Below are 15308 nucleotides of genomic sequence, written 5' to 3' on the forward strand. Positions count from 1 at the left end.
ATAATCTATTTTCAATCATAAAGTGTAAAAATTTTTATTCCTTGCAGTAAGTGTGCTCTCATCGTTACGGAAATTTATGTCATTTATTCATAGTTTATACGGTTACTAAAAAAGATGACCATAACAATAACAAGTATTAAAGTTTATCGGTAAAAAATAATAAAATCTTTACACTTAATTCTGTTTTCTTTTGTTGTTGTTTGGCCTAAAATAATATTATTAGAAAAATCATTAATTACTTGCTTATGTTGGTAGCTAACTCCTGTTGCTTTCATAAATACAGATGCTGCTACTAATTAATTACTCGCTCTTTGAGGATATCATGCAAATATCAATGTCACTGATCATCTGCACTGAACAATTCCCTGAAGACTGAAATTCTTGAAGTTATAATTTGTACTTTTCATTTGTTTCTATTATATAAAATATAGAATGGGATCAAAAAATTTTTTCTTTCACAAAAAGATATGTTCACATCATGTATATTTCTATAGAATCAAGTAATAGTTTATTTGTGTGAGATATATATTAGTACAATATATTATATTCCTTTACAGCTCATCAAATCGAAATTAATTCTCGTTGTTAATAATTTAAAAATAACTTCACTTTCTTCTCTTTCTACTTAAATATTGAGCAAGTTATGCAAACATATGTATATAAAAATATATATACGAGAAACAAAAAAATTGGTTTCTGTCTTCCTTCTATTCTAAGGGATCAAAATGAAAAGATTCATCGCATGCGAAATCAAAGACATCTTACATGCCATGTTATGGTCAATCGTTGTCATGTAGAAGCAATTGTCGTGGGGTATACATGTATTGCTAATAGTAATATTAGAGGAAGTTCAACAATTCAAGCAGTGAAAGATTGTGAATAATACATAATTAACTCGGTTTGTAATAAAGATTACTTATTTAACTCACTTTAATCTAAAGCAACTAACTACACTTGATTTTTTTTTTTTTTTTTTTTTTTTTTTTTGTGGACAACAAAATCTATCTAACTAACAGTTTTTGAGCCAACTAACTCTGTGGCATTTTGCATAGGTTAGTTGAAGGTTACAAAATTTCGGATGAGAAAGTGTTGAATTCTCTCATCTAAGCTTTTTCTATGATCCAGCAGATTATAAGCAAAAAATGCAGAGACATCATCTAAAAAGAGACTTGAGGTAAAAAGAAAAGAAGTGGGCCCCACGATATGGGTCAGGCCCGCTGTCTAAAGGGCTGACCCAAAAGTATCGCCCTAGCATATGCATAGGATTCCAAAATTTGTCCTCTTATGGTGGGTCAGAAAACGACGTCGCTGCGGCATGGACACATCACATGAACCCATTTTTTGCGGAACGGTACGGGTGTCTCATCTCTCAATGCCTTATTTATTAATAAATAATGTAAAAACCAAAAGAAAAAGCACTTATTAGCAATTCAAATCTCAAAAATGTTTTTATTTTTTCTATTTAATTATTATTATAAATTGGTCTTCGTGAATTGCACAACATTCAAGTTAACATTGAACTAAAGTCCAATGACAAAAGAAACATCTAATTTTTACACTTTTCATAAGTTTAATCAATTATTTTGATTTTATCAATTAATATGTACTAAAAATAATAATTAATATCACCAACTAAATTTATCACTAGTTTTTAATTTCGTACTTCGCTGATGAGAATTCTTTTGTTGTCTAAATAATTATTTATTACTAAACTATCTTATTTTTTTGAAAAGTTTTTCGATTTATATTATCACACCGCTAAATTACTTTTAATTTTTTATTTATTTGTAATATTTTAAACATTTATAATAAATAAATACAAATCAATATATTTACAATTTTTCTTATAAAATATGCTTTACTTTAGTTTGTCTAATCTTGAAAAATAGTTATTTTTATAATTGGATATTAATAATTTACATAATTAATAAAATAATAGACACAGTTAGAGGTTGATTATCCATAATTATGGGTAGTAATTTATTATTTTTATAAGTATAATTCTAAAATGAAAATAGTAAAGCTTAATCTATTACTTACATTCCCCTACTCTTGTAAGAGATTAAATTAAAAAAAAAAAAAAAAAAAAAAAAAGAGCTGCACGAAGAGGAAAATAGAAAAGATCTTCTCTTTGTCCTCTCTTAAATTCTTCACCAAATACTGAATATTTCTTTTTAGAATTTAACCAGATGGCAATTTATTTCAGGTAGAAGAAGCTTTGAGATTGGAATTATGCACCTTTCATTTTCTACGACTTTTGCTTGTCTTGTGCATGCCATATCGGGCTATGATTTTTTTCCATTGGTAATGAGTTTAGGGACAAAAATATGCGAACAGAATTTTTCTTTTTCTTAAAAAAAAAAAAGAGTTTTTCCCTTGGCATGAGATATAATATCCAGCCATCCATGCATGAGTGCCAAAACAAAGTCTTCTTTGGTCCACATTATCCCAAATAAAAATAAAAATAAATAAATAGCATATGGGTCAAAAGTGTAATGATGTTTTCATCTAAAAAAATTAAAAACAAGTGTTATCATGTTTCTGTGGGTCAACTGAAATTATCAATCAATAATGTTGATAAAAGAAAAAAAAAAAGCTGAGCTAGAGGAATTTTTCTTGCTTGAAAATTCCGAATGGAAATTAATAAATTTAGAATTTTAAACTCATAATTTATATTCTCTATATAGACTTCTGTGCAGCTAACTTATATTATATAATACGGACGGTTGGAATGTTAGATGTGTTTGAACTACCTTGAAATTTTACTTGGAAAGCTGATTGATTTTCCCTTTCATTAGGTAAAAGTAAAAGTAAAAAGTATATTACTTTTTACGGGAACAATAGTAATGAACTCGAGGTAAAAATAAAAGTTGATTATGATATATAATAATCTATATGTTTTGGGAAAAAAATAAAAAAGTTGGATGCATTTAAATTATCTCACATACACAATTAGAATGTTCCACTACTTACATTTTTTCTCAAAGGGTCGAACTGACGGAAATTATATGATACATTAGATAACAAAGATATCTCTTTTTTTAACTTATTAAATTGGTGAAAACTGTTATAATTAAAAAGAGTTAAACTTGAAAACTTTCAATTCTTATATTAGTGAAAATACTAAACTCACCACGCTAAGTTGACATTCAACCAATTACATTGCTGCATCGTTTATTTATTTAGAGGATGGAGATGTAAATAAAAGAGGGTAACCAAAAAAAAAAGACATTCTAAGTCATTTTGGTGTTTAGGCCCAACAAGAAAAAATGACCGAAAAAGGCCAAAAGGCCATTTTTGTATAAAATTTTAAAAGACTGTCTTGGGTTCAAGACCAAGTGTAATATCAGAACTAAAATGACACGAGATGAAATTAAATTGGAGGCATTATCTTCGAGGCAATGTTTGGATTAATGTTTTCGAAATTCATTTTCCAAATCTATTGATTTGAAAAATAGTTTTGAAAACTCTCATTTAAAATCTCTCTCGTTAAACACAATCCATATTCATTTTTATTATAAATTTACATCAAAATATATTTGATTACATTTAAATTATATTTCATTACATAGCTCGTTAAACATATAAATTGATTTCATTTAATAACAAATGTTAAAGAACTTGTATAATGATGAGATCACACTATTAAATTAAACTAATAGTATAAGAGATAAAACTAATGTTTTTTGGTTTTTGCAAAATAGAGTTCACTTGCAAATTTTAAATAAATTTCAATTATTTTGATTTGGATTTCGTAAAAAAATAATTTTTTTTTGAAAATGAAAATAAATAAATAAAAACTTAATCAAATTGAATAATATTTATAAAATTTTTATGTATATGTACATGTGTGTAATCATGTATTATTTAAGATTTTGATTGATTTTAACTATTTTGCTTCAATTTTTAATATATTTTTTAATATTATTTTGGTTGATTTAGTTTTAACAATATTTTCTTTAAATTTTTTTGATTATTATAGTTTTGTTTTAAAATCTAATTATAATCCATATATATTTTACTTTCATTTTCTTTCCCACAAAACTTAACAATTTTAGACAAAGCAAAATTGGTTGGGCTTGAATTAGGCCCAAAATACCTGTCGAAAGAAAAGTGGGTTGGGCTGAAAATAGGCCGACCTTCATTAAGCAAAGCGGCGAAATAACAGATAACGATTAACGAGGGAAGAAGGGAAAAGAGAAAAGTTTGAAGATAAACAGAGAAAGAATGGTGGGAGCCTCCTCTCTGCAACCTAGACTTCTCTCTTCTTTACTGGGAGATTGCCTTGTTCAATCGAAACAGCCTCTCTCTAAGCTCTTTCACTACAATCCAGGTCTCTTCATTTACTTCTTTGTGATCATATCAGATTTTGAGCTGTTCTCCTTGTTTTTATGTAAATCTCTGCTTGTTTGCTTTTTAATTGCGTGAAATGGTTATTCAACTACTTGAAAAGAATTAAGGTACTGGATTGATTGAAGAGCCTTTATTGACTTCGCAAGGGTTAATACATGTCTTTTGGGGCTAAATCTGTTGCAGAAATTAAATAATAGTTTGGCTTCAGTCCAGTCTTTCATTTCGGCTTGTTTATACAAGTGTTTGGTACAGTGAACTAGGCTTTTCAGTGAGATCCTTGGATGTTTCAACTTCTGTTATAGGATGTTTGACATATTCCGGTTTGCCTAAAGTTAAGCAAAAAGCTATATTAGCTGATAGAATGTGTTCAATTCTGCTTTGTTAGCTATTGGTGGAGCAAAATCATTGTTAGGGATTGTGACAGAATTTCCTGTTCAATTGGAGTAATGTAGACTTTTGCACTTGTTAGTTGCAATAGAATGCCGCTTTAGCATGATAATAAATGCATATAAGGCCGTTGTTTGAGGTGGAAATGGTTCGCGCTTAATATAGTTCTTTAGGAGGTGAAACAAAAAGGAAAAGTGGAATTCTCAATTCATTTTATCTTAGACTGGGGATTTAATCTCTAACTTCTGATACTGTTGTTGGTGAAGTTCTTTTTTAGGATACAGTAAACCAATACTACCTATATCTTTATTAAACCTACTACAAATTTGGTAACAGCATTTGTTCTTTGTGGCTTTTGGCTATTTGTTCTGTCATATAACAATGACAATTTCTTTATTGGGCTCTTTTAATTCCATATACAGGAAGCAAAAATGTGTCAATGCAATTAACCAGAGGACTTTCTGGCTTAACTGATTTTCTGTTTAATAGAAGGTATGAATGTAACATTATAACTGCACTCACATGCTGTTTCATAAACAAAATCACCATGACTATATTATCCCTGCTTCTCATTTCTAGATTTTTTTCAAAGGTGTGGCAGCTTTTGCTGACACGTCTACCCAACTGCAGGGTTTCAATATTTAAATGCTTTTTTTATTTTCTTTGCTGTGAATTAGTCTCAGGATTTCTTCTAAGGGTTTGTTTCAATATTTATTTGACATAACAAACACACAGATTAAGGTGTATGTATGTAGGATCAAATGAGTTTGCAAGGGAATTCACAATGTTTTAGGTTAAGTGATAAAGCAAAAAGGATTATATAAACAAACCTTTGATGGAATCTATTTTATGTTGTGTTTAGGAATGTCACAAGATAAAAAGGATGTATCCAAATAAACATGCGTGCATGTGCTTGTGCACACACATGTCACTGGCCTTACAGATTGAATGGCTTTCATAACCCCCTGCATAAATAATAATGTTGGACAGTTTTGCTTGAATTCTTGATATATTTTGCATGTATTTGTGGTGTTTACTGGACTTGATGGTTGATGGAAGGAAACAATGTGCATGTCCATTACTTTTGTGATATGCACAGTTAAAAGACATACAAGCACAGAGGCGTGCACAGACACAGACATGTCAATAGATTTTACAAATTCGCTATTGAAATGAACAGAAATCTAGATGAAGTGCCAAATAGCACACGCAAACGTCTAAGGCCTGGAAAAATTTCTCCTCGTCGACTTGTCCCAGATCATATACCAAAGCCCCCCTATGTTAAATCTCGGAAACCACCTGGAATTGCAAGTGGACCTGAAGTGCATGATGAGAAGGGGATAGAATGCATGAGAGCTTCAGGAAGGCTTGCAGCACAGGTGCTTGAGTATGCTGCGACTCTAGTCAAGGTAGTGTGGTGATTCTCTTGCAAACCCTCTCGTCATATATATGTGCATGTGCACGTGTGTCTGCACTTTTAATTAAAATAGGTTCTCTCTTTATGATTGCAGTATGTTTTTATAATTGTTGGGTACATTTAATATAGTAATAGAGCGTTACAAGTAGTTAATATTCTTTTAGATAACACCAGGTAGTAAGAAAGAAAATATAGATTTTGCGTCAAGCTAAATAGAAGATGTCAGTTTATTCAATCTCCTTATTGTCATTTGGCAGCCAGGCATTAAGACAGATGAAATTGATGAAGCAGTTCACCAGTTCATAATTGATAATGGAGCATATCCCTCCCCTCTTGGCTATGGTGGGTTTCCTAAGAGTGTTTGCACATCAGTGAATGAGTGCATTTGCCATGGAATTCCAGATTCCCGTGCTCTTGAGGTCCCTTCTATTCAAATTCTTAATTTTTTCTTCATCCTTCGTAGCTAAGATTTCCTCTAATGTATAAACATTAATTGCATTCATTTACAGGATGGTGATATTATCAATATTGATGTTACAGTTTATCTAAATGTAAGCATCTTCCCGTTTTCATTATGCTAATATGTTTGTGTAGTAGTGCAACGGAAGAATGTTTATCTCTTTGTATAATTTTACTAGTTTTCATTTTGCACTTGTGGCCTTACTAAATATATACATTGGGTGTATTGAGTTAACTGACCTTGATATCAGGGTTATCATGGTGATACATCAGCAACTTTCTTTTGTGGAGAGGTTGATGATGAAGCTAGAAAACTGGTTGAGGTAACTATATGGAACAGTAAAATTTGTGGATTCCCATGAATTCTCTTCTTATTTGCAAGTGATAAGTAACAAGTGCCAACTTAATCACTAGTTAAGTTGATTAATTTGATATTCATAAAATTGGCTGTGGTGGGTTAGATGCCCACGAAAACCTACCAAGTTTCGCTAGAATTATATCCTCGTTTACTCCTAAATTTAGGTAAAACCAAAATAAAGAAGACAAAAGTAGTAGTTGTGGGGACAGGTATAAGTAAATGCATGATCTACATGGTTGGCATAAAATTTTTCCAGATTGATTGGCATAATTATTTAACAGGTGTAGATGAGTTTATCCTGATAAGCCAGGTGACTACAATCTAAATGTTCAAGTTCACCTAAAGCATGTGACAAGCTTTAGTTACCTACTTGGGACATACAAATGACCTACATAATATCAGTGTGAGTTCCATGGCTAGGAAATAAGTTATGAGTGAAATAATTAATAAGAATAACCTACTTTACCATCTTAGTATATTTTGACTTGAGATTCATGTACCCCGCAATTGTCACTTAACTTACTGTCTCACAGGCACAGTTTCTGAGTTAACATTTCTTATTCCTTGTTCCAATTTGGTGCTACGTAGCAGAACCTTAATTAATTCAATTTGTAAATCTAGTTTTTGATAATGAACAATGTTTATTTATTTTTGTAGGTAACTAAAGAATGCCTTGATAAAGCAATTTCAATTTGTGCACCAGGAATGGAGTTGAAGAAAATTGGCCAAACAATACAGTATGGCGTCTTCTTTGGTCATCCTTTTCTTTTGACATTTTATTCGTTTTCTAACACATGCTTTAAAATTTTTGATTTTATACTCATTCATAATCATAATTGATGTTTTTCTTTCCAAGTGACCATGCAGATAAATTTCGTTATGGTGTTGTCGAACAGTTTGTTGGCCATGGTATCGGACGTGTTTTCCATGCTGATCCAGTTATTCTACACTATAGTAATTACTTGAGCTCTGTACTTTGTTGTCTATGTTTGCTTTTGTTCCACGGTATTTAGTTTATATTTTTTTTGCATAAAAGTGCAACATGTCAAGAATCTATTTGCTCAACCATCCATTACACTAAGTACAGAATTTTGAGGGTTTCGAATATTTTTATATCTTAACATATTTGTGAAAATTACAACAGCATGTGTTATGAGACCCAGTCAGAGTAAGTACATTGTGGAAATAGGAATAATTTTCTTCACAAGATGGCTCAGTAGTTTTCTTCTTCATTGGATGCTCTCTTTTTCTACTGGAGGCATGAATTGAGGCTTCTTGCTCCTTTATAAAAGTAAAACACTGATAATGATATGTTCTTTCAGGAAACAATTATGATGGACGTATGATGTTGAATCAAACCTTCACTATTGGTATGTATTCATAAAATTCTCCTCATGATCTTCAGAATTATCTTGCCTCTGATATTCAATGAACTGTTGACAATAACAATTTTGGTCAAAGCGGCCTTGCAGTCTTGAATCTCAACAGTAAAGAGCTGATTGTTAATTATTTGATAAAGTTTAGAGGTTGAGATCAGATGTTAAAATATCTACTGATAATTTTTTCTTTGGCCGATTATTGATAAAGCTTAGAGGTTGTGCTCTCTTTTTGCACATATTTTCAGTTTTATCTCATCCTTTTATTTGTCTAATCATAAATCAATTTAAAAATAAAACTTGTTTAACCAGTATTTTTTTTTTTGGTCAAATTGAGTGGGATGCTTAAAATTTTTATAAATGTGAAAGGTTGTAGATGAAATTGATAAGAGTAGAAGGATTGGCTAAAATTGAAAATTCAAGGTATTTTTATTTTTATTTTTTTTTGTCAATGGGCCCCTTTCTGTTCTTTTTGGAATATATTCTCTTCAGAATTTCCAGAATTCCAGTCAATATGTTCATGGCATTAAAAACTTTTCCACCCATAAAGCACTTGAATCTTAAAAGTCATTCCCGAAAGCTGCAGGTACAGCAAACTTTGCAGGAGAAATCGAACCTTGAAAAGATACTTTTGAGATACTTTTTTATTTTTCATTCTTTAAGGGGTCTGGATAGTTTATGTTACCACGTCCATATCTTCTTCAGAAAAAAAAAAAAAAAAAAAAAAAAGAAAAAAGAAAAAATTGAGATAGTGGAGCGAAAAAGGGGCATTGTGTTGGATTTGGGTTCCCTTCCTATGTGGTAAAAGCCCATATTTTGTAGTCCATTAAACTAATTATTGTTTTACAATTTTGCCCCTCAACTAACTGTCATTCTTTATGATATTTTTGGCTGCTATTTGATTGATTCACACATCCAAAAACTGTGTGAGAAAAACAGAAAAGAAGAGGAGAGAGGGATTTTTTCTGCACAGCCCCATCCAGCACCAACCATCGTGTTCTGGAGATTCCCGGAGTTCTAACCGTTGGATCTTTGTGATATTTGGGTATGTTGTTCTTCACTCTCTGTTCTTGATTCTCACCGAAGGGATTTTGATTTGGAGGTTCAGAGATTGAGTTATGGCTCTGAATCCGAAGCTGTCCTGTTCAGCTTCCAGCTCTGCATAGCTTCATCTTCTTCGGCGTTTCGGCAGTCACCCTTTGTCGGATTGAGTTGATTTTTGGTGAGCATGTTCCTTACATCCAATTCTTGATTCTGGCCGATCAGTTTAATTTTTGGATGAGTAGAACATTTTTAAATGTATTTAGAACAGTAGCTGTGTTTTATGATCACTCCATTGTGTTGCTACACATTTGTTTGTGGTATAGCTATATTTTTTGTGGTTGTAGCTTGCTGTAATTTGTAAGACAATATTTGTGATAGTGAACTTTATTTCCTTGGACCGGAGGAGAGGTCCCGTGGTTTTTATCCTTCACACGGAGGAGTTTTCCGAGGAGTTTTCCACGTAAAAAGATTTGTGTTCGTGTGGTGAATGTTATTTTTGATTGTGCATGATTTGGTGCAGTTTGTGTTACTTGAATTTGTTACTCCTAATAGATTCATTTAAGTGGGGAAGTTATTTTTGTTGTGAAGTTATTTTGTTATTTCCCATCACAGTCCAAACTTCCCCACTTGAATTAATCTATTAGGAATCTATTAGGAGTAACAAATTCAAGTAACACAAGCTGCCCTAAATCATGCACAATCAAAAATAGCATTCACCACACGAACACAAATCTTTTTACGTGGAAAACTCCTCCGGTGTGAAGGATAAAAATCACGGGACCTCTCCTCCGGTCCAAGGAAATAAAGTTCACTATCACAAATATTGTCTTACAAATTACAGCAAGCTACAACCACAGAAAATGTATCTATACCACAAACAAACAAATGTGTAGCAACACAATGGAGTGATCACAAAACACAGCTACTCTTCTAAATACATTTAAAAATGTTCTATTCATCCAAAAATTAAATTGATCGTCCAGAATCAAGAATTGGATGTTAGGAACATGCTCACCAAAAATCAGCTCAATCCGACAACGGGTGACTGCCGAAACACTGAAGAAGATGAAGCTACGCAAAGCTGGAAGCTGAACAGGACAGCTTCGGATTCAGAGCCATAACTCAATCTCTGAACCTCCAAATCAAAATCCCTTCGGTGAGAATCAAGAACAGAGAGTAAAGAACAACATACTCAAATATCACAAAGATCCAACGGTTGGAACTCCGGGAATCTCCAGAACACGATGGCTGGTGCTGGATGGGGCTGTGCAGAAAAAATCCCTCTCCTCTTCTTTTCTGTTTTTCTCACACGGTTTTTGGACGTGTGTATCAATCAAATAGCAGCCAAAAATATCATAAATATGGCTGTTAGTTGAGGGGCAAAATTGTAAAACAATAATTAGTTTAATGGACTTCAAAATATGGGCTTTTACCACATAGGAAGGGAACCCAAACCCAACAATTGTCTTTTTTTTTTTTTTTTTTTAATATTCCTTTTGCTGAGATTAATTTGGCTGGCCGGAATATCCTTCTTAGATCTCTCATGACAACAGTATGTGAAAGCTTTTTGATTATGTTGGATTATCCAGCAAAGCTAGCCTCTAATATAAATAATTGGAAATGCGATTTGCCTTTGATTTTGAATAATGTGTTACTAATTCTCACTCATAAAGTTAGACACAGAGATGATAGATCCATTTTGCAAATCAATTTTGCATTATTTGCATTTATAACTTTAGTTGTGGATGCTCATGTTTAAATAAATACTTCCTCTCAATGGGCTTTGATGAGTAAAGCATCTTGTATTGCTTATGGATTTATTTCAATGTATATCATGGTATATTTGTACAGAGCCAATGCTGACAATCGGCAGCATTAATCCGGTAATGTGGAACGATAACTGGACAGTCGTTACCGAAGATGGAAGCCTATCAGCTCAGTTTGAGCACACCATTCTAATAACTGAAGATGGAGCAGAGATACTGACCCAGTGTTGAGAAGTGTATTTACAGAGTAAAGTTGGTAGCTCCATATCTATTCATATTGCTCATTTTTATTTTTACATCAAATAAATGTGATTGAATTTGCCTATTTCGAATTAAAATTTTGCAGCCAATGAGGCAATCTATATTCATATTGTTTCTGGGATGCCAATATTAATCATTGAAGAGGCCTCCTGCAAAAAATAGATGAATTTATGTACCGTTAACTGTAAGAACGCTAAATGCACCTTACCCTTGCTTTTTTGGTTATTAAAATTAGATTATTAGAGAATAATGTTTTCTGGTAAATGAATATAGAATTATCAGACTGATTCTGCTGAAAGATAATTCTTCTTGTTGCAACTGTTTTGTCCAGTTGTCAAGTAAAGCGATACTATGGTCTACGGTCATGTCTGTTTTCTTTTAGATTTGATATTAATTTGTTATAAATTCAAATTATCATGTTTAGTATAAATGAAAATTAATTCGAAATTTCACATTTTTAATTCTGTGGAATTGGTTTTATTCGGATAAAATTCCATTAATTATTAAATTTTAAATTAATAAATTTACATATTTGGAATGAATTTAATGATTTATACAAAAATATGAAAATTCTTTGAGAAACGTGCTTTCTTTATGAAATAAATATAACGTAAATTTTATTTTAAGTACCAATGTAATTTCAGCTCTCATTTTGTTTCTATGATGAATCAAACTTGTCCTATATCTTATAGACTTGAGCAGAGCTAAATGGCCAAAATGTATGAAACGACTTGCTGTTGAGGAGGATATTTATTTATCCTCCATCTCCTTGGCTAAAGGCTGGAAAATGTTCATGAACTAGCTTGACATTTTTTTTTCTTCAAAATTATAATTTCAGTTCTATGCTTACACGTGGAAAGCCTGATGAGGGGTCCCATAGATAATGTGCGTACGTGTTTTTATATTTTGGCCTCAAACCAGTCAAACGGCAGTGTTTAATGCATTTTAGTTTGCACTCCCAAGTGAACTAATGTTTTGTCGTTTGACAACCGCGAGAAAAAAATTAAACAATCACAAGCAGAAAGCATGGGCCATGAAACCGTGGTTTAATTGCAACATAGAAAGGCTAAACGCAAAATAACAGCGGACAGATGGTTGAATGAATGGAAGTGAATTGCTAAAATGTAACGATTAAAAATCTGAAGTCATTATTATTGTGAGAGATTTACTTGAATACTGCATCTATACGAATAATAAAAATTCCCCTTATTGTATGTTCAAATAACAACTAATATTATAATTAAAGATGAATTAGGGGTGTGAAACTCATTTAGAAAAAAACTAGAAATTAAAAAATGATTCCTATATTTGAAATAATATAACTTAAAACGTAAAATTGAATTAAATTCCATAAAATTCATGCTTGAGATAATTCTATAATCAAAATTTATTTATCCTCGTTTTACAAAATAGCCTCAATAGTAAAACTAAATAACAGTAACTTCCTAAACTACCTATTCATTAGATTTAATTAAGATTCGAATTCACAGCCTTCTAACTCTAGAAAGAAACTTACCTCTAAATAAAACATTCTTCGTAATATTCCAAATGCTTAAATAAAATTAGAAAACGACTCTTTTTAAGTCCTATCTTAAAATGGACACCAAGATAATAAATAAATAAATAAATAAAAGCATGGATGAAATTTATAATGACTTACACGTCAGTGCTCTAATTCATTGAAAGAAAATTTAATATGGCTTTTGTACTCAGTTAGGCAAGTTCTCTATATTGGCATGATCAGAATGTTTTTCCAAACCAGTAAAAATTTTTCCTCAAAAATATTTTTTTTCTTAGTTGCGCGGATGAAAAGGATGATAGCAATCAGATGACAGGAAATTACAACAACATAAATTTCTTAATATGCTTTAGCTCTGTTTTCGCCCTTACAGAAATTAAAGCTCGTTTAGATGTTATTTGCTTTAAATTAAAGAAAAGAAAAAGGAAGAAAAGTAAAACTTTAGAAAAGAATTAAGGATTAAGAATTAAAAAAAAAATTAATTAGGGAATCAGTTCTTCAGTCTTTTTCATTTTCTATTATTGGGAGGGAGTTGCAGAAATTGAAGTGGTTAGTCGTATTTCTCAAGAAATGCCTTTTTTTCAAATTATGGAAGCATTTAACTTGTTGCAATAGGATAAGAAATAGATGAAATTGCAGGTTAAAGGAGTCATAATAAAGATATAAAAATTTTTTCGCGCCAAGTTTTCTTCACCCTCTTCCTCTTTCCCTCTTTCAAGAGACTACGTTCCATTCTTAATGGCTGTCATTGCCAATAATTTCTTCATACTTCGATTCTCTCTTGTAAATCCTTCTCCTAAAAATTTTTTAGCTTTCTCTGACAACCAACTGAAGGAAGTGAGAATTGAAAACAAGTTATACTTTGGACAGTGATCCACATAGTTGGAAACCCACAAACCAAATATAAATTATGAACTGTTAAAAGTCTATTGGAGCATTTCTGGATTTTTTTTTTTTTTTTTGACAACCTATAAATGAAGAAGGAGGAAGAGACATGCACATTTTCTGGATTTTATAATGATTTTTTTTGCCTGAGTTTTTTTTTATCTTTTTCCTAATCTGTCATTGCAATAAGAAATTCAAAACCAAACAAAGCTTACTCTTCGTTGATTGGTTATTTTGCTTTTATTTATAGGAAAGATCCAAAAGCCTGCCAACTTTATTAACAGTCACATTTGATTCCAATGGTATTACTTGCCATTAAAAGGATGATAATGAAGATGATAAGATTGGGTCTTTCTTTTCATTGTTTTTGACTGGGGTAGGTGGAACCAGGATCAATTTTACCTTGTCACGAAATACTTAACGTCTAAAATTTCAAATATTGAATGAAAGGGTAATCTAGCCTAACGAACTCAAAATATAAAGATAAAACAGTCTATTTTTAAAAATAATAAGGATAAAGCATTTTTTTATAAAATACAAGGTACGATTATAATTTTTTCTTAATAAAATTTAGATAATGTAATTAAACTATAATTCTTGTTTTATTTTTTCCTAAGGATATATTAGAATTCCATTAAAATTAATGATCTATGTTACATTGTTAGTGAAATTAGTCAAATTAAAATTATTTACCCAATAATCAAGGTAATTGACTAATATATAAATGAAGATTAAATGTTTAATTTTTTTTATGTCAAGGTTTAATTAATGGTAATGTAGTAGTTTGACTAATATTTTTATTGAGAAAGAAGCATATTAATTAAATTGATTCTGACATGTGGTTTGGGACTCCTTTACCCTTAACAAAAGTAGAAGTTTTTTAGAATTAGGTTTGGAAAAGTTATTTTTTAATTAAGCAGAAAGTCATCTCTCTCTCCCTCAAAATCTGCAAGTGGTACAAAAATATCCTATAAGTAGACTGCTGGGGCTACAGAAGGCCTATTTATAGCAAACTTGTTTTAGATAAAGATGATAAATTAAGTTGCTAAATAAGATAATACAAATTCCTAATTAGTAATTATGTTGATTGTCGAATAGGATTAAAGTATTCATCATATAACAAGATTTCTAGATGAGATCATTTTTTAAAAAAAAAAAATGGTAAATTGAAAATAATTGAACTAGTTATTTCAGTGTATTGTGACTATTAATATTTGCTAAATTAATAATCTATAAGCCTAGCTATAACTTTAGTAAAAATGACATATATAGACGTCTTGTTGACTGGGTTCTCAAGCCTCTATTCCAACTAACAAAGAAGATTTAATATTTGAGCTATACCGCTAATTGACATTACAAATTATTATTATTATTATTATTATTATTATTATTTTAGTATTGATGGATGCAGATTCAAATTTAGATGTATTATTTTGATGCTTTTTTAACTCTTTAGAATAGTGAAAATTTTTGTTTTCTCCGT

General features: G+C 31.0%; 1 protein-coding gene across 3 annotated transcripts; it reads left to right on the forward strand.

Annotated features, from left to right (window-relative positions):
• Positions 1-4171: 4171 nt before the first annotated feature.
• On the forward strand, positions 4172-11739 carry MAP1D (methionine aminopeptidase 1D). 3 transcript variants are annotated; one of them, XM_012223823.4, is made up of 11 exons: positions 4172-4333; positions 5163-5232; positions 5921-6149; positions 6415-6576; positions 6667-6708; positions 6868-6939; positions 7632-7711; positions 7831-7928; positions 8297-8344; positions 11246-11412; positions 11507-11739. In XM_012223823.4, the coding sequence occupies exons 1-10, from the start codon at positions 4228-4230 to the stop codon at positions 11389-11391; spliced, it is 1053 nt and encodes a 350-aa protein (XP_012079213.1). In that variant the 5' UTR covers positions 4172-4227; the 3' UTR covers positions 11392-11412; positions 11507-11739. The 3 variants fall into 3 exon arrangements, with proteins under 3 accessions (XP_012079213.1, XP_012079212.1, XP_089575582.1); XM_012223822.4 differs by having other exon boundaries at positions 11246-11739; XM_089719456.1 differs by lacking the exon at positions 6868-6939 and having other exon boundaries at positions 11246-11739.
• The last annotated feature ends 3569 nt before the right edge of the window (positions 11740-15308 follow it).

This window comes from Jatropha curcas, chromosome 3 (genome assembly GCF_041381405.1).
Source record: "Jatropha curcas cultivar XTBG-Jc1 chromosome 3, XTBG_Jcur_1.0, whole genome shotgun sequence".
In the NCBI taxonomy this organism is placed as follows: Eukaryota; Viridiplantae; Streptophyta; class Magnoliopsida; order Malpighiales; family Euphorbiaceae; genus Jatropha; species Jatropha curcas.